The 19,027-nt window shown below is 40.3% G+C and overlaps 1 protein-coding gene across 1 annotated transcript; it reads left to right on the top strand.

Moving 5' to 3' along the window:
* Nucleotides 1-3,915: 3,915 nt before the first annotated feature.
* On the top strand, nt 3,916-17,512 carry lgi3 (leucine-rich repeat LGI family, member 3). Its single transcript, XM_084359291.1, has 9 exons — nt 3,916-4,568; nt 6,903-6,974; nt 7,562-7,633; nt 10,519-10,590; nt 10,745-10,816; nt 12,778-12,947; nt 13,404-13,568; nt 13,657-13,747; nt 15,833-17,512. Exons 1-9 carry the CDS (start codon nt 4,366-4,368, stop codon nt 16,560-16,562), a joined length of 1,647 nt encoding a protein of 548 aa, XP_084215417.1. The 5' UTR covers nt 3,916-4,365; the 3' UTR covers nt 16,563-17,512.
* Nucleotides 17,513-19,027: the final 1,515 nt, after the last annotated feature.

Genomic DNA, 19,027 nt, shown 5'->3' with positions numbered 1-19,027 from the left:
CTCTGGCTTCGTGACTCTGCAGGCTGAAGCTGGCTCACATGCGATCACTCTCATGTGATCGCTCAACCGTGACCTCATGGGGAAGCAGACGTAAACAAAATGGAGATTAGCACGGTGCAACAACTTGCTCTAGTAAGGTGTTGCAGTGAGAAAAAAACAAAATCAGAAGGTTAAATAAGTCTGGATGAGAGGGGAGATGAGGTAAACATGGCTTTTGTGTTCTTCAGAGAGATCTAAAGTTTCTGTCGACAGCAGTATGCTAGCTAAAATTAGCCTACAGGGCTACAATGTTTACTGTTACTAGGCAGCACCATCAGCTGCTCCAGGATGCCTCTCTCATTGGTTGTTGTGGTCCTGCTTAGAAAGTACTGATGTGATCATCCAGATTTAAAATTGTAAATATCAAACATGTTGGATATTTTCGTGGTTGCCCTGATGAGTCTGTGAGCAGTTCAGGAGGCTTAAAAAAACTGGATGTGTAAACCCCTCACATTACCAGGTAATCTGTGCGTTTGTAAATGGTTTGCAACGTGTTACTGCTGCGCCCAAGCAGCTAAAAAAGTTATTTACTCTTGGTTCAAATAAGAATCAAAGCAACTTTTTATCCTATTTTAAACAAAATATATAATTAAAGGAGTAGTTTTCTAGTTATTTTGTGAAATATGCTTATTCTTCCGTAGAGTTGGATATCACTTCAGTTTCCTAAACATGAAGACTGGAAACAGGTTGAAAGAGATAGTCTGGCTCTGGTTGAAATAATACAGCTAACAGCACCAGAGCTCCTTAATTACACATCCACACTTCATATTTTGTCTCCGCTCTTTTGCTAAGCTAAGCTAAACAGCTGCTTGCACCAGCATGCAACTGGTATCCATCTTCTCTTTTAACCGCCACGAGAAAGTAAAGAAGCATATCTCCCCAAATACATAAGGTAACTATTCCTTTAAAAGTTGCTACCAAAGTCATTCAAAATACAAAACAAGTGCTTCTGAAGATGAAATCATCCATTCTTTGTTGTGATAACTGGTTTATGTCACGCTGCACTTTTCCAAAACAGTATTTTAGACTGAAACCTGTGATTTAGTTAGTATACATGTATAGAGAGAAGATTAATCTGAGCAACATTCAGATTCCTCGGCCTCACACAGGGCATGTCAGGGTTTCCAGCTGCTGTTTCATGCTCCGTTCTCTATGCCATATAATTATGCTGGTTCCCACCGGAGGTTTGGATCGGGTTGAGCTCAGCAAGGAGTAAGCTCAGGCATTAACTGCTCCTCACTGAGCATAACTTACATAAATGCACAATTACATTTGGAACAAAAAAAAGGGCTAAGACACACGCAAACACACTGCAGCACAGCACAAACCAAAATAAACCATAAAAATAGCTGCTCAGAAAATGGCATTCCTTCACTGGATAAGGCACAAACAGACCCCGCTCATTTATAACTGGTTCACATGAGAAATCACTCGAAAAATGTCTCTTACAAACAGAGAGGCTTCACAGGTTTGAGGGTCACACAGATTGTTCTTGGAAAAGACCCAATCTGTGTAACATTTTCAATGATCAACACCAAACTGTCCCAAGGCTGGGAAATAATCTAACACATTTCAAAAGAAGCTTTTCCTCTTTCATCTGTCAAGTTAATGTTTTTATTTAATTTCAATGCTCGCAGTAAGCATACATCAGAGAACAAGAAAGAAAGAAAGAAAGAAAGAAAGAAAGAAAGACTATGAAAGGAAAGTTATCTGATCAGATGTTATAAAACCTTGTGCTCTGTCTCTGCTTTGGGAACAGTGTGCTGTGACCTGGACAGACGGCATGTTTCAGGGTCTCTTTGCTTGTGACAACAGAGTTGTTGTTAAGGAAGGCTGGTAATGCCTGGCACTGAGTCTGCAGCCCTGCCAGCAGCCATTCAGACACTGCCCAGCCGCCTGCAATGGATGGACCTCATTTTCTGGTCAGCAGTGCCCTCTGGTGGCACAAATCTGACTCATTGGCAGAATAGATTTTAAGCATCATGTTGTGCGTATGTACTGTTACTTACAAACAACAGATAAGAAGAGATAAAGTAAATAAAGCAAGAAAGCACAGTTTGTTGAAATTAATTTCCAGAAGACCAAGTAATCTAAAACTGATGAGAAGTCAGCCTGTTTAAACGGTTGTGTAACGTCTTCTGTGGTTCAAACAGAGAATTTTAAAGTCTGACTAAATTACCCTGATGATGTAATTAAGGTTATCGCTGATTGGACTTGAGACTTCTAATTTTTAATAGAAAGCACATGGTACATACTAAAGGCAGGAGTTTGAAAGATGTGGGTGTTTACCAGGCAGGGAGGGACTAGACGCTTGGAAAAGCATTGTGGGAATTGGAGGAACTTAGCACATGAGAAACTAAAAGTCAAGAAATGTGAGCTTCTCCTGATTTGACTCAGACTATTCCTTTTCAATCTGTCTCTCCAACCTAAAGGAGGGGCAATACTAAATGACTGAAGTTCCATTTAAAGGTGGTGTTCACCTTGTGTGTCATCTGGGAGGTAATGTTTATCATCAATAAAAACAACAACAAAAAGGACTAAAGCAGCGTGGGATCATGGGAGTTATTGTCTTTATTGTTAAATGCACAACATGTAATTTTTCACAGTAGGCGTCTCTCAATAAAAACAAAACAAAAGATGTTTGCCGAGTGTTGTGTGGGGAGGGCTGTCCATCTCTGGGGAGAGAGTCGGGTGCAGAGCCAGACCCTCTGGAGGAATAAACACCCGGAGTCACATCGGATTCTGCTCTGCTCCAGAGCTGTTTACTGACGGGAGGAGAGCTCAGAGATTACTTTATATCTTTTCAGATTAAACAGTGGATTTACCTTCACTCCTGTTTATCAACCTGACTGCAGCAGTGGTCCATGGAGGTGACCTCCACTGTCGGGTGTTCAGAATCAGAATCAGAATCAGAATTGCTTTTTTTGCCAAGTAAGTTTACACATACAAGGAATTTCCTGTGGTCTGTAGGTGCAAAACAACAAAGTGAGAGAGTGTGACTGATTTTAAAGTAGGTGAAGCCTTCCAACATTTATCCAGTAATGCAAAAAGTTTGACCTAGATTGTGCAAGGTCGCAGTAGATGCTGATATTACAGTGTGCAATATATGTATAACATTACATTTCTTTGTAATGTTGACTGCTGCCTGGAGCTGGAGGGGGAATGTACTTTACTTCATGAATGTAACGTTACAGAGAGGAGAGGGGGAACAGAAGAGAGAGCACCAGAGGCTCGGAGTTCACTGAGAGTTGATGTGAATCCAAACATACAGACACACACTCCCTGGTGGTGTACACACTATTAAAAAAACACCCTTGCTGATGAAAATCTATCTGATGTGACTCATACAGAAATGTTCACGATGAGTTAATGTTTTAGTTGTACTCTCACATTATCTTTAGCATGTTCACCAACTTCCTTTCTCAAGTTATAGCAACAGGCGACCAAATGAACTTACCTTGAATAAAATGACGTATTTCTCTGGTTTGAAAATTGTTGGAAACATTTTAGATAATGTAAGAAAACAACTCGACAAAATGTAAAACCAAGGTAATTGTAATTGTTGACATTTTAATGCAGAAATGTTGCATATCATATCTTTAAACTCCCAGTATACAGATATCTTTCTGTGCTCATGTATTTTATTCAGCATTTGGTTTCATCACCAGTTGGTGGTGTTTCTCTTCTTCTTGGCTGTGTGTATGCACTGTCATGTAACTTAAAGTGTCATCTCTGGTTACTGTGTTTATACTGCCAGAGTATGAACACCCTCCCACACACACACAGCCACTGACACAGGAATGCATGCACACACATCTCTCCCTGCATCCTTCATGCGTCCTCGTCTGCTCTCATGACTGCAGCAGCTTCACACCTGATAAGAGCTCCACAGAACACGGTTGTATAATCTTCCATCAGCACCTCCTCACCCCTCCCGGCCGCTGTTTTAAGGTTTTCTGTGTGTGCAACAGTAAATAATTAATTGTCAGCAGCACCGCCTACAGGTCCTGGTGCGGAGAAGAAAGCAGCCTTGTTCGTCATTCCTGCAGTGTGCACTCTGGCAGTGGCTCAGGGAGAAAGATAGCACAGATCCAGGGAAGCTGCAGAGCACCAACACCCACCGAGGACACACAGGACTCCCCTTACTCCCCCTCCTCCTTCCCTTCCTTTCTCTCACACCCATCCCCTCTGCCTCATGCTGGCTCTCTCAACGCTGCACTCAGCATTATCGGAACTGCTGGGGTTGTAGGCAGCCCGACCGCCACCTCTCAACAAGCCACTGAGGAGAAACTTCAAGAAGTGGCTTCTCTTTCCGCCTGTTCAAGGATGCCCGAGTTCGGACAGGGATGGACGAGGCTGATATGCCTGTCGCTTCTGTGTCTGTGTCTCATCCTGCCGAGGGAAACAAATGCCAGGAGAGCCCCCAAGATCCCCCGCTGTCCTGCGACCTGCTCCTGCACCAAAGACAGTGCCTTCTGTGTGGACACCAAGGCGATCCCCAAGAGCTTCCCCCCTGGAATCATCTCTCTGTGAGTTCAACATCTTTTCGTAACCTGCATGAAGTCTCGGGCTGGTACAGATGGCTACATCACTGATGTCACCCTGCATTATGTAATGATGCATGAATCCCTGCTTGTCTTTTAGTTACCTAAAAGTGATTTTAAGGGATGTTTACTTGATACAGTCAGAATTATTGTGTAGAAGACAGAATTACACAGTCATAATAATAATCTCTTGTACCATCTGCTGAACTTGAGCATATTGAGGGAGCACAGCAGTCCTCTTGAGCTCCAGGGAGAAACACTAACAATAGATTCCCCATCTAACTGCAGGAGTCCTGCTTCTCCTCTGAGGGATTTAATCTTGAAGAGGGTGCACTCAATAAATGGAGCGCACATAATGAAATGGAAAGCTCCACACTTGTTAGGGGAACGTTATGTTTTGCTGAGAAGGTTACTTCGTGCTCCCTCTCATCTGATTCATCCCCATCGCCTGTGATTGAATATTGACTTCAAACAGTCAGGGGAATTCCATGCAGAACCCAGGCGGGTGCAGGTGCCCTCGATTTACAACAGAAGAAGTAAAGAAGTGGAGAAGGAACTTGTGTGTCCCAGTTTTTGAAAGGATTCGGCCCTCCTTGATATTTCAACCGCAAGGAGGACCAAGAGAAGAGAGACGTGTCCTAATGTGTTACATTAACATATTTCTCTTGGAATCTACCTTGCATGTTGCTGAGCAGGAACAGTTCACCAAAAAATGAAAATAATCTTCTCACCCTCATGCTGAAGATAAAGTCAGGTGAAGGTTTGTAGTTCATTTCTGGAGCTTCACAGCTGAACAGCATTGCAGCATTCTCCTAAACATTAAATGGCTCTGGGATCTGGAAGTCTCCAGATTCACACAAATTGGTCTGAAAAGACGTTATTTTCACCTTTTTCAAAGCCAAAATCTTCACGGTAGCTGCTAAGCTAATAGCGGTAGCGGGGACCCTGTATGAAGTGGGTGCACAAGCTTGACCCCAGAGTGTAATCAACATATTTTCAAATCATTTTGCTATCTCAGGGCTTCCAAAGACTTTGATTATGAGCCATTTGATTTTTTTTTGTGTGCGTGGTCGTTTTCTAACATTCTACTGGTATTGTATCCTCACAAATGACACAGAAGATGAATACCTCTAAAGCAGAAGCCCAGTGATCCCAAACTGATTTGAGACAATGTTATTTACACCCTTGACACACAATCAAGCTTGTGCACCCACTTCGCACACAGCTCAGCAGCTACCGTGGAGTTTAAAAAGGGTGGAAATAGTCTTTAAAAAAGTCTTTTCCAATCATTTTGGGTCTCAGGGCTTCTGGAGACTTGGATTACCCAGCTGTATAGAGCCATGTTATGTTTTTTATGTTTTAAACATGTCCCCAGCTACTTCAGTTGTGTAGGAGAATGCTGCAACGCTGTTTTGCTGTGAAGCTCCAGAAATGTTTTGTGGACTACAAAACTTCACCTGACTTTCCATCAGCAGAGGGAGGAGAAAATGACTGAAGTTTAATTTTTCCGTGTACTGTTCATCAAATGCTGTGAACTTCTACATGTGCTTTTAACAAAGTCCTTGTATGTAAAATCCTACTTGGCAATAAACCTAATTCTGAGTTTGTAGAGGGGCTTCAGGAGAAACACAAGCCACACAATGTTGAACACATTTTGAATAAGACATGAAACAAAAGCTGTCACAGTTAAAACCCAACTGATACTTGATTTTTGGGGCCAATGCCAATACCAAGGGAGTAAAAACTTCTGATATTGATATATTTTAAATCTCTGCTTAAAACGTTTATTTTTGTGCACGCCTTTGGAATTGCTTGATGCATGTTCATGTCCTTTATTCTCATGTTATCGGCTGTGTCTGTTTTGTATTTTCTTTTGTCAAACACTTTGTAACTTTGTTAAGAAAACTGTTATATAAATAAAGTTTATTATAATTGTATTGTTAGTATTGTCAGCTGGTATTTAGACATTTTTGACAATGATTCCTCAAAAGTGATTAACAATAAACTTTATCGTCCAAAACGATGTCAGTGCATTGAAGCAGTAAACTGTAATGGGGATATCATTTTGTAAATTAATCTACATGTCTTTTCTGCATCATCCTTAGAATAAAAGTTTATATTGCATATTCATATATAGTTTACATGCATATAGGACAACATATACGACGATATCGGTGTAAGGTATGATAGACCAATGTCAGCCGATAATATCAATCAACTGATATATTGGTCGGGCACTAGTCAATATTCTCAGTTCTGACTCTGCCACTGTCACTGTCACTTTCTCATCATTATAACTGATGTTGTTTCTCTGAACAGGACAATGGTGAACGCAGCCTTCTCTACAATCCCAGAGGGAGCCTTCTCACACCTTCACCTGCTTCAGTTTCTGTGAGTGTCCTGACCTGCAACAGACAACGTTCACTAGTTTAAAACATCTTAATTCTCTCTCTCTCTTCACAAACTATATAGAAACACAACTCTTTGTGCCACATGTATGTTTTCGCTCAGCCGATGTCGCAGCGCACGCAGACATCTTTTGTTTTGTGGAAACAATGGAAGGACTTGAGCTCCTAGAAATGAATGGTTATTGAAAACAGTGGTGACATAGCAGTAATAAGAGTAAAGTGGCTCTGTATCAGTGTCATTGCCAATCACTGAGTCCCTTCAGTTCTGCTCTGCTGAACAAAGAGCCATTTATCCGCTCAGATGCAATCGTGAGTGTGTATTCATGTCCGTGTTTGTGTGTGGGTCTGTGTGTGTTTGTGTAAATTCCAAATATATTCATGTATTTCTGTCAGATTAGCTTTACATACTGTGAGACTGTTAGTATTTTTGAAATGTATTTAGACAAATGGCCATGGTTATTATTACAGGTATGAAAATGTCAGTCAGTTGTTTTGATGACGCCCTATAGCTTCAGTTAGACATGAGCTACATTATCTATATGATTTGATCATGATTGTTTCCATTCGCAGGCTCTTGAACTCCAACACATTCACCATGATTGCTGATGATGCCTTTGCTGGTCTGTCTCACCTGCAGTACCTGTAAGTGTCTCACTTAAATGTGAGCTGCAGCTGCTCTATTCATGATTCTGACCGCTCTGTTAACTCTCTGCATGTTGGTTTACACATCGATAAAACTGACCTACACTGCTGTGAATGTTCTGACAAAAACTTCAAGACCATGTAAGATTCAAAAGAAGAAACACTCAGAGAAACACTCAGAGGTTTAGCTGCTACAGCCTCACTTGGTCCAGTAGTCCAATAGCAAATGGTGGCTAATGTTAGCAAACTTTAAATAGAGAATAAAATGCTGCTGTTTCAGTGAGTCAGTTAGCTGACTTTACCTCTACTAGATTTGCATTATATTTTAGCATTTACCATTATGCTGTATGAGTTTTCAGCAGTTTTGCACTCCTTTGTTTTCTGCCAGTCGTGGGATGTTATGAAGTATATTTACCCAAGTATTGTACTTAAGTAGAAACCTGAGGTACTTTTATTATTGATTATTTCCTTCCATTTGTATCCAACTTTATATTTCTACTCCACTACATCTCAGAGGCAAATGTTGCACTACATCTGTCAGCTTTGGTTTCTAGTTTCTTTTTAGATTACAATTGTTCACACCTTTCCTCTCCTGTAAAAAAAACACCTTGTATTAGCTGTTAGTGTTGATTTTGAAAGTTGTGATAAACTGAAGTGTTCCTTTATTATGTGTTGAGAAAAGTCTCCTATTTCATAAAAGAACAGTTCACCCTTAAAGGAAACTTCAGTCATTATCTCCTCACCCCCATGCTGATGGAAAGTCGGGTGAAGTTTTGTTGTCCACAAAATACTTCTGGAGCTTCACAGCAAAACAGCGCTGCAGCATTCTCCTAAACAACTGAAGTAGCTGGGGACTTGTTTTAAAATGGAAAAAGCAACTGAAAAAACATGAAATGGCTCCGTACAGCTCGTCTGGTGTAATCCAAGTCTCCAGAAGCCCAGACATTCCCAAATTATTTAAAAGATGCAAGTTACACACCCACTTGAGGCGGGGTGTGTGTTAACGCTTTTAGCTAAGCAGCGACGTTGACGATTTCTGCTTAAAAAGGGTGTAAATAACGTCTTTTCAATTTAATTTGGGATCTCAGGGCTTCCAGAGACTTGAAATACACTCAACAATCTTTCAGTTGCTGTCCACGCTTTAAAACAAGTCTCCAGCTACTTCAGTTGTTTAGGAGAATGCTGCAACACTGTTTTGCTGTGAAGCTCCAGAAATGTTTTGTGGACTACAAAACTTCACCCGACTTTCCATCAGCATGTGCGTGAGGAGATAATGACTGAATTTTCATTTTAGTGTGAACTGTTCCTTTAAGCAAAAATAACTGGAAAATGCACTGTCACACAGCTGGACTTATAGAGTATTTTCGTTGTATTTTATTGTACTGTACTTTCACAATGTGGTATTAGTACTTTTACTTAAAGTAAAGGATCTGAATACTTCTTCCACCTCTCGTCGTAAGTCTCGGTGGTTTGATTTCTTTGTGAAGTAAACTGAATCAACTGAAGACTGCAATGTAAGATTTCAGGCCAGGACTCTGCAGTATAGCAAAGAATGCCAAAAGTAAAGCTGAAATAAATCCTCCTACCACCTCCTGCATGCTGCCTCTGTAGTGTGATAAAGCTGAGTATGCCGTTGTGTGAATTGATGGGCTCTAGAAAGTAGTTAGCTGATGGCGTCGAGTGTGTGTGATGGCCGTGCCTCAGGCTGCTCGCTGTGTGGCTCTGGCTGCAGCCCAGCCATCAGGCCTCGCTGCATCGCTGCCATGACCGCCACCACTACCCGCTGTGCATGCTAATAAAGTCATATTTTAATTCGCAGCCGCCTTGGAGAGTCTGCACACACTGTACGTTCCAGACTATCAATAGACAAAACAAAGACAGGATCAAATGATGCTGACATGCAGACATCTGTAATACACACTGCACTCACTGTCTCATTTTTATCACGAGTCAAAGACTTTAACTGTTCAGAGTCATTGATATTATTTGTTAATACACTGATTGTATCAGTCAACAGGATCTATCAAATACAAAATAAGACTAATAGAATATATCTGTATTCTTATGTCTTCATTTGTTGTCATACTGTACTTAAATATAATTTAAGATTTGCAATGGATTATTTCTATTTTCTGCTAAAGAAAATAGAAATAATAATTATTATTTTTTATTATTGAAAACAATAATCAGCCAGGCCATTTATCCAACATCCAACACTTCTTTTTCCAACATTGGCTGTTAGCAGTGATGGAATGTAACCAAGTACAATTTCTCAAATACATTTTTGAAGCAAATATATTTAACTTTTTACTCCACTACATTTATTGTATAACTTTAGTTACTAGTTACTTTGCAGATTACATGCTGCATCAGAGCCAAAGTAGAATATTTTTGGTTGGATAAAAAAAAAAAGATTCTGAATGTCAGACTTGATAATCTGCCATCCACATAATCGATCAACCCATACAATATGGAAATATATCTATAATTTACTTGTATTTTTTTTATACTTGAGTACACTGAATATCTGATACTTTAAAGGGTAACTCCATCCATTTTACACACCAAAGTGTGTTAACAGGTCATACTGCAGCATATGTGCTTATTGTGGCTCCCAATGAAGCTGCATATAATCTGAATTGGTGGAGTTACCCTTTAAGACTTTAAGACTACGCTTTAAGTAAGATTTTAACATAATATGCTTACTATCCTTTACTTTTACTCAAATATGAGTTTTGATTGTGAATCCAACCGGATATACGCCGTGTTGTTACTGAAGTCACCCTGCCTGCCCTGACAGCAACACAACCTCCTCCCCAAGCAAGGACGACATTATATAACACTGTCTGAATTGTTTAAACATGACACGTTCGCTCTCTTCTCAGGTTCATTGAGAATAATGACATCCAGGCTCTCTCCAAGTATACCTTCAGAGGACTCAAATCCCTGACTCATCTGTAAGTGTTTTATTGAGCCAAAAAACGTTTGTCACTTTGCAGAATAGACTGAAGCTAAAGCTTGAAAATGACTTGGAAAGAGCACACAAACAGTTTTTTTACTGACTATGTAAGCCAGACATAATGATACATTTCCTTGTCTAAACCTTTTCAGATCTCTCTCCAACAACAACCTGCAGCAGCTGCCGAGGGATCTGTTCAAACATCTGGACATCCTCACCGATTTGTAAGTGTGCCTTCACTGAAATCAAAACAGTAGCTGTGTTTCAAATTGCATACTTTTTCTTTTTACTTTGGTACGTACTTCAGCTGCCCTTACAAAGTACGTGCTATTGCATGCAGTATTGCTGCTCCTCAGATGGTACCTTTTCCTGGGTTGGGAAGTCGTTCTTCTAAATTTGGGTGTGTTCATGTGCATCATGTCGGAATGTGGGAGCAACATAGACGCCAAAGAGACGTTGTTTAGCATTTCAGATGTTTCCAGTATTTGAGTGACAAGGAAGCACAAAGGAAAGGATACAATGACTATATGACACATAACTTTGGTGTAAGTGTCTTACCATCAGCCCAGTGTTAACTTTCGTCTGCTATGTTTCAGCATGAGATGATGTCAACTTGCCAACTTGGGTACCAAATTTTTCTCTGACGTTCAGAGTTGACCTGAGAGCATTCACAGGAAATTTCCCAGTCGGAAAAATGTTTCCAATAACTCTTATCTTAGCATACAACTGGGCCGTGCTACTTTGTCATTATATTGCACCTTAAACTTTGACCATCTTGCTCATACATACATGTCTGTAGTAAGAAATGTCAAGCTGAAAGTAAAAGTCGTCACCTGTCTCTCTCAGCTACTCAGTCATGTGACTTATCTTACACAGCGTAGACGATTATTTGTCAGAAAAGCGAGAAAAGCATGTTGGCATATGACCAGATGTAGTAGGACATCCTGGTATTTTTAGCATACTGAATTCAAACATCGGAGGGGTGATAATTAAAGAAGACCTGTTTCAGTTTTTTCCTTACCTTCAGTGTTTTTACAGATTCTTGTATGTATAAAAGGTCTTGAAAGTTAAAAAGTTCTCCAACAGAAGCTCTTCTCTCCCACAGAAAACACTGCTCCTGAAACGTCTCATCAGTCATCTCGCCTTTAACTCAGTGACTTTGTGACATCACACTATGTCAACATGCCAAAAACATTGGCATAATTTATGCCTTGCTCCTAGTTTGGCACCTAAGAATTGATTTAGCACAGCTGCGCTGTTGTTAGCAGTGCTGGCTCATGCATGTGTGAGTGGACCGATCAGAGCAGACTGAGTATTTAGAAGGGGGTCTTAAAGAGACAGGAGATAAAACTCAGCGTTTTAGACAGAGGTATAGTGCTGTTGCATTGGACAATATGGAAAAAATGATGTTTTTTGAGTATTAAATCATGTAAATCTATTCAAGTAGTAACAGAAAATAAAATTATGAACCTGAAAATGCGCATAATATGTCTCCTTTAAGTTTATGGTCTAAGTTAGAAGGAGGAAACTAGTCCACAGCAGCGATGATGTCATCGTCACTGTCAAAATGGTGACCACTGACCTCCTCCTTCATCTTTTGGGAGAGGTAGCAGTCTCAAGGGTGCCAAATCATGTGAATAGGGTGGAGTCGGAGAAGATGGCAGTCATCACTACTGTGGATCTTTGTGCTGGAGCGTTGTCTCAGACAGTGCCGACTTGTAATTATCAAGGGCCCTAAACAGACATACCAGAGCCAATACTTTCTGCATAACCACTCAGAGAGTTGAACTGCGCATGCATGGAAACAAGAGCTGCAGAACTCATCCTCTTCTACCTTAGACCATGAAGTCATTAGTCAACCCTCAGATTATGTTCTGGGCACAATAAATCTTTTCCTGGCATACTAAATCGTTTGGTGGAATGGGTATTGGAGCACAGCCAGCGTCTTAACATCCGGAGAGCTTCGACCCTACAGTCTGTCACTACAAAACTCTGATTTGTTAAGGCTCCCTGAGGGTTTAGAGGGCTACCACACTCGCCTGCAAAACTATGTGGCTCGTCTGTGTGTGGTTTGTATCTGATGACTGCTGCATTGCTTATTGTCTTGTCTTTTCCTTCCTGTTTGGATTGGAAGATTTATGTTTGAGCATTGAAGAGATAAAGCTACATATTGTCTGTTTTACAGAGACCTGCGGGGGAACTCTTTCCGCTGTGACTGTAAGATCAAGTGGCTGGTCGACTGGATGGAGAAGACCAACACTTCTGTTCCTGCTATCTACTGTGCCAGCCCCTTTGAGTTTCAAGGACGCAGGATCCACGACCTTGCACCACGAGACTTCAACTGCATTAGCGCAGGTTTCACTTTGGCCCTTTTCATTACAATGCAGACGTGCATCTCAATTGACCAGATGTAACTGGATCTCACGTCCCGGCTCTATATGCAAATAAACATGTAGCCTACATCAGCGGGACAAACGGACACAGTGTTGTTTTACACAAAGGAAGAAAGAACTTATGTAGAACATTTACAGAATTTACAAGATGGCCCACATAATTCAGATTTTTTAGAGACAGCGTTTCACAATGTTTATAAAGTTTTTCCAAACTCCACAACTCACAAAATTTGGCAATTTTTTAAGGGAGTCTGGTGACTTTTCCCATTGGGAAACAAGTAGTCTGGTTACAGTTTTATTGTATTTGTAAAATGTTATGTTTACTGTGAATAAAATGTTGTTTTCTTTCATGTAGTATGCCAAAGGTGGTGTCATGGCAGACCCTCTTTTTTAATAATTCTGTGTTGTCTTCTCACAGATTTTGCCGTGTATGAGACCTTCCCTTTCCACTCTGTGTCAGTGGAATCCTACGAGTTCAACGGCGATCAGTTTGTCACCTTCGCTCAGCCTGATTCAGGGTTCTGCACCTTGTATGTGTGGGATCATGTGGAGATGGTCTTCAGAAAGTTTCATAACATTACCTGTAAGTTTCCGACTGAGAAAGAATAAATATGTCATATATTTCTGTTTAAAACATGTATCCTAATGTCTTTTCTGTGGCTCTCCTGCAGCTCGCTCTGCTGTGTACTGCAAACCAGTGGTCATTACCAACAGTCTGTACATGGTGGTGGCTCAGCTTTTTGGTGGATCTCATATCTACAAGTAAGGCTTGTGATTTAAAATCCAAACAGATTGAAATTTAGTACTTGTACTTTACTTGAGTATTTGGATCTCATGCCACTTTTTACTTTTGCTGCACTACATTTCAGAGGGTGATACTGTACGTTTTACTCCACTATAATTATCTGACATTTTTAGTTACTAGTTATTGTAATTTATTTGATTGTAATACATGTTTGTTATTTCATGTTCTGCAAGGGTTCAAAAAGAAGAGAACAAGTCTACTATTTTTAAATCATCCATTTCCTTACAACTTCTTATCCTTGTTTTTACCCTCAGGTGGTTATAAACTACTGGCTATGAACCTTTTTTAATACAAAAAAGGAAAGTACGTGTAATTATCATTCATATTACTGGTATTGGCCATGAGAAGCAGCAAATTATTGTTTATCGATATTGGCTGAAAAAATCCATCTTGTGCATCCCTAGTTGGATACCGAGTGGTTCCACTGGTGGTAGTGCTCTTTCACCGTTGAAGTTAGTCTGTGATAGACGGTAATAGACAGATGATTCGTCCAATCAACTTCAAAATACCTGCCCTTTTCTGAACCATTTCAAGAGTCTCCTTTCCAGATGAATTTGTGAAATTTTTGCTTGTTGCAGAGCTACTTTTACAGTGCGGTGCTAGTAATTTACTGCTTAATCTGAATACTTCCTCCACCACTGTTTAATTTCTCCAGCTTATCAAGAAACATTCCCTTAAAGGAATAGCTTGACATTTTGGGAAATTATTCACCTTCTTGTGGAGAGTGAGATGAAAAGATCAACACTGCTGTAAAATCTATACAGTCAATCTATACAGTGTTACTGGAGCCAAAGAGAGACAGAACAGATTGTGAATCAATTTCACCTGCTTTGGTGCAAATTAAAGTGACAACAGGTGCAGAAAGGGGATGTTTTTGCATCTGGTGTCCACAGACAATTGCTCTCTCCTCATCCTTCCAGACTGATTCTTCTGTCCTTGTCACTGCTGGTAGCATGAGGGGGTACCTGCAGCCCAGTCAGGTTGCACAGGTAGTCCAGCTCCTCCAGGATGGCACATCAAATCAATTTCAAATCAATTTGATTGATATAGCCCAAAATCAAAATCCAGTTGCCTCAGTGGGCTTTACAATCTGTACAGTGAACAACATCCTCTGTCCTCGGACCCTCGATTCGAGTGAGGAAAAACTTGACATAACAAGAAAAAAAAGTGTGGATCCAGCAGGACGACTGAGATTTTCAGTGTGATTTTGAATCCAGCCCTCAGTGGGTTCATGATTCTGGTTTTCACTGACCGTTGTTACGTCATTATGTTCTCAACAAATTATACAATGTACATCAGTAAAGATTTTCAACTTGAATAATTTGTTCATCAAGACCTGATGTGTGTTTAAAGTGTTCCTTACATTTTTTGGAGCAGTAGATAAAGCAAGCTAGCTGTTTCCCCCTGTTTACAATGTTTGTGCTAAGCTAAGCTAAGCTATGCATTCACAAATGTGAGAATGGTATTAATCTTTAAGCTTTATGAATACTATAGCCTTGTTTCCACCAAGCAGTCTGGTTCAGTTATTTTTGCCTTTCCATTGTCAAAAGTTATGGATGATACCAAGAACTGCTCTGTGCCATCCTGTTTTTTCTGATAGCCTTTTGTTGAGGTGCCTAGCACACTAATCTAAAGGTGGAGCCAAACCACTGCAGACCACACTCCAAACTCCTGTTTGTTAGCAGTCTTTTGTCCTGCTGCCTGCAGCCTGTACTCAAACAAAGCTTGTTTCTCTCGTGTAAAAAAGCAACCAAATGTGCGCTGTGTGTACTGAGTGTGTGGTTGAGCATGAGAGCAAACAGATGGTGAATGCGAGCAGAGCAGAGGAAAAAAAGGTTAGCAGTTTGGGCCGTAAATCTAAAGTGTTGGTCATAGTTACCCCCAAAGCCATTGTTAACAACTCCGACTACATTGAACTGTCCTGGGTGGAAACACGAAACAGAACTCACGTTTAGGAACGGTTACCACAGGTTATGAATGGGTTCAAAGGATCTATACTGAAAGTGCTTTGGTGATTATGAGAAACTCTTTTGTTGCCACAGGTGGGAAGAGGACCCACAGCGCTTTGTAAAGATCCAAGATATCGACACCACTCGTGTGAGGAAGCCCAACTTCGTGGACACCTTCCAGCTGGATGGAGAGTGGTACTTTGTAGTTGCAGACAGCTCCAAGGCAGGCTCCACCAGCATTTATCGCTGGAACAGTAACGGTTTCTACTCCCACCAGTCCCTCCATCCCTGGCACCGGGACACCCATGTTGAGTTCCTTGATGTCGGGGGAAAGCCTCACCTCATCCTCTCCAGCGCCTCTCAGCCGCCGGTGGTTTACCAGTGGAACCGAAGCCAGAAACAGTTTGCTTTCTTCTCCCAGATCACAGAGCTGGCAGATGTGCAGATGGTGAAGCACTTTTGGGTGAGGAAAGTTCTCTACCTCTGCCTCACACGCTTCATCGGTGACTCCAAGATCCTTCGCTGGGAAGGGCAGCGCTTCGTAGAGATCCAGACTCTTCCCTCTCGTGGCTCGATGGCAGTGTATCCTTTCACAGTGGGCCTGCGCCAGTACCTCATGCTTGGAAGTGATTTCTCCTTCTCCAGAGTATACCTGTGGGATGACCTCACTCAGCGCTTTCAGCCCTTCCAGGAGCTCAACATGAGAGCTCCGCGGGCGTTCAGCTTAGTATCTGTCGACAATAAGGACATTCTACTGGCTGCCAGCTTCAAAGGCAACACGCTGGCCTACCAGCACCTGGTGGTGGATCTCAGTGCCAAGTAGACATGTTACAGTCAGAGCGGAAGGAGAGAAGCCGTTTCTGAGCTTTTATCAACATGTGCCAAATAAATGAAAGACTGCGAAATGTTTAAGCCATGTAACTAAAGGTCTGCTGTTTCTCCTGATGTTTGAAGGCAACTAATTAAATGATTAATCTATTTTTATGCACTAGAATGAAACGATGGGATAACTCCCGGTAACATGCCAACATTAGTGTCATGTCTATGCTACATCACTGCTTCTGTTCTGCCAACCATATATGTAAGCCAATTATTTTTTGACAGTATTATGTAGTATACTGTACTTTACTAGCGTGAAGATGATGTGCATGTGCATCTAAATTATTCACTACATCGGAGTGTGACTGACTGTAAAACTATGAAGATTTCGTAAGTTACAGGGTGAACTTTATCTGTGGAGAATTTTGCATGACACAGGACAAATTATATAACTATGTAAACCAAGCAATACTAACCATTGCAATGCGTTAAATCTGTGTTTATTTTTATCTTTATATGAGATACCCTTGAATCTGTTATGGATTTAATGTTCACTCAGCAAAAATAACATGTGATCAAAGCCGGTCTAAGGCATGAGCAAACCTAGTTGAGGGGCCCCCAAAATTAACACAAATGTGAACCTATTTTCTTTATAACTTAAAAGTATGTTCCTTGATTTTGTTATCCAACCTCAAAACATGTGAAATGAGAAAATATTTGGCATCACCTGAGCAAACTGGGGCATTATGGGGGGAGTTGTACATTATTTGGGGATTTGAGCGAGCTATAACAAGATCAGAGTATAAACATTAAGTTATAAAAGAAAAAAGAGTTGTAATCCTCTCGTTTGTTTTGAATGTACAGTCACAAACTGTATTTAATTGTTGCTGTGTATATTTGCACATGGAAGGCTGGGTGGGAAGGGGGTATAATTAAAGCTTATGGCCCCCAAAAGTCTAGTGTCCTGTCTTATCAGTAAGGATTTCAGGGCAAGCCAGAGCAGAGAAGGCACCATCCTAGGAAAATAAATATCTCTATGGCATCCATTGGTAACCATGACATGCTTGTTGGAAAGTGAGCTAAATAGCGCTCCAAAGTTAGGTTAATTTTGGCAAAGGGAAATCATAATCTTTAGTTGTTCTGTTTGTCATATTTTCATGACTTTGTCGAAATTACTTTGTAATTTGAACTTTGTCTGTAATACTGCTCAGTCACCAATCAGAGCTTTAACCAATGATCTTTGATGGATGAAGGTGACAGATTATTATTTCACTGCAGCAAGTTACACTAAGGATAAATTAAAGTAGCCCATAAATAAATGTGAATAAATGAAAAAGTAAATCAATAAATGAATATATGAATGAATAAATATACAAATGTTTATATAAAAATATTACAAATATAAACTCAACATATATATTATATGTTTTTTATTTATTTATTTATTTATTCATGGTGACAATAATACAAATGTTATTTATTCATTTATTCAAGCATTTAATTACATAATTAAATATGTATTTCTGCATACAGTTTCGGCCCTCAAAACCCTCCATAAGAGACAAAGTCCCTTCCGGTGGGCCCCATGGGACCTTAATTCTGAAAAATATCTGCGTGTTAGTGAATGGAGAGACAAATAATTTGTCGATCCCGTTTGAATGGTGCCATAAAGTACACATATGATGTTTGTCAATTTCAAAGATTATTTTAGAAGTCAAGAAAGTCGTAGTTTGCCATAAAACTAATGCAGTATAAGACTGAAAATACGTAATTAGAAAGACTACACACCAACTGTTTAACGTTCACAAAAACATTGTAGAGCCGGTCCCTTATATGAGCTCGCTCAGTAAATATGACCAGATTTGTTGAGATTTTCACCATTTGTGTTACTTTTTCTGTGTCGAGGTGACAGCCATGTTGGGGTGGTGACGTATACTAAGTGAGATGTAGTTCGCTGAGTAGTTTGCCACAAAACTAAATGGTATTTTACTGTCTTTACAGCAAACTGTGACTTTGTTAACTTGCAAAATTATCTTTAAAATGCACAAACATCATATGTGTAATAAATAGCACAATTCAAATGGAATAAGAAATGTAGCCTATCTGTCTCTCCCAATGACTACTGTGCAATTTGTTCCAGAATAAAGTCCCATGCAGCACACTGGAAGGGACGTGACCTCGCCTCTATAAATAAATGTGAACAAATGAATGTTGGTAGGCTATAGGAATAATTACATATAGAAACGTTCATATCTAAATATATATAAAGATACATAAACACACGCATATTTAACATATATATATTCAATATCTAATTAAATGTGTATTAATCATGTATTTTATACGTTATTTCCCACAAACGATGCGCAACAAGAGCGCAAACACAACGTTCGTGAGCGGATTTAAGAAGCGCTTGCTTCCTACGTCAACGTGTCTGCATGGGGCGGGGTCGACGCATTTGCTCTTTGG

The sequence above is a fragment of the Pagrus pagrus genome (assembly GCF_965226575.1).
Source record: "Pagrus pagrus genome assembly, chromosome: 8".
NCBI classification, from domain to species: Eukaryota; Metazoa; Chordata; class Actinopteri; order Spariformes; family Sparidae; genus Pagrus; species Pagrus pagrus.
The sequence above is the reverse complement of the archived record's forward strand: the minus strand, read 5'-3'. Positions and strand labels throughout refer to the sequence as shown.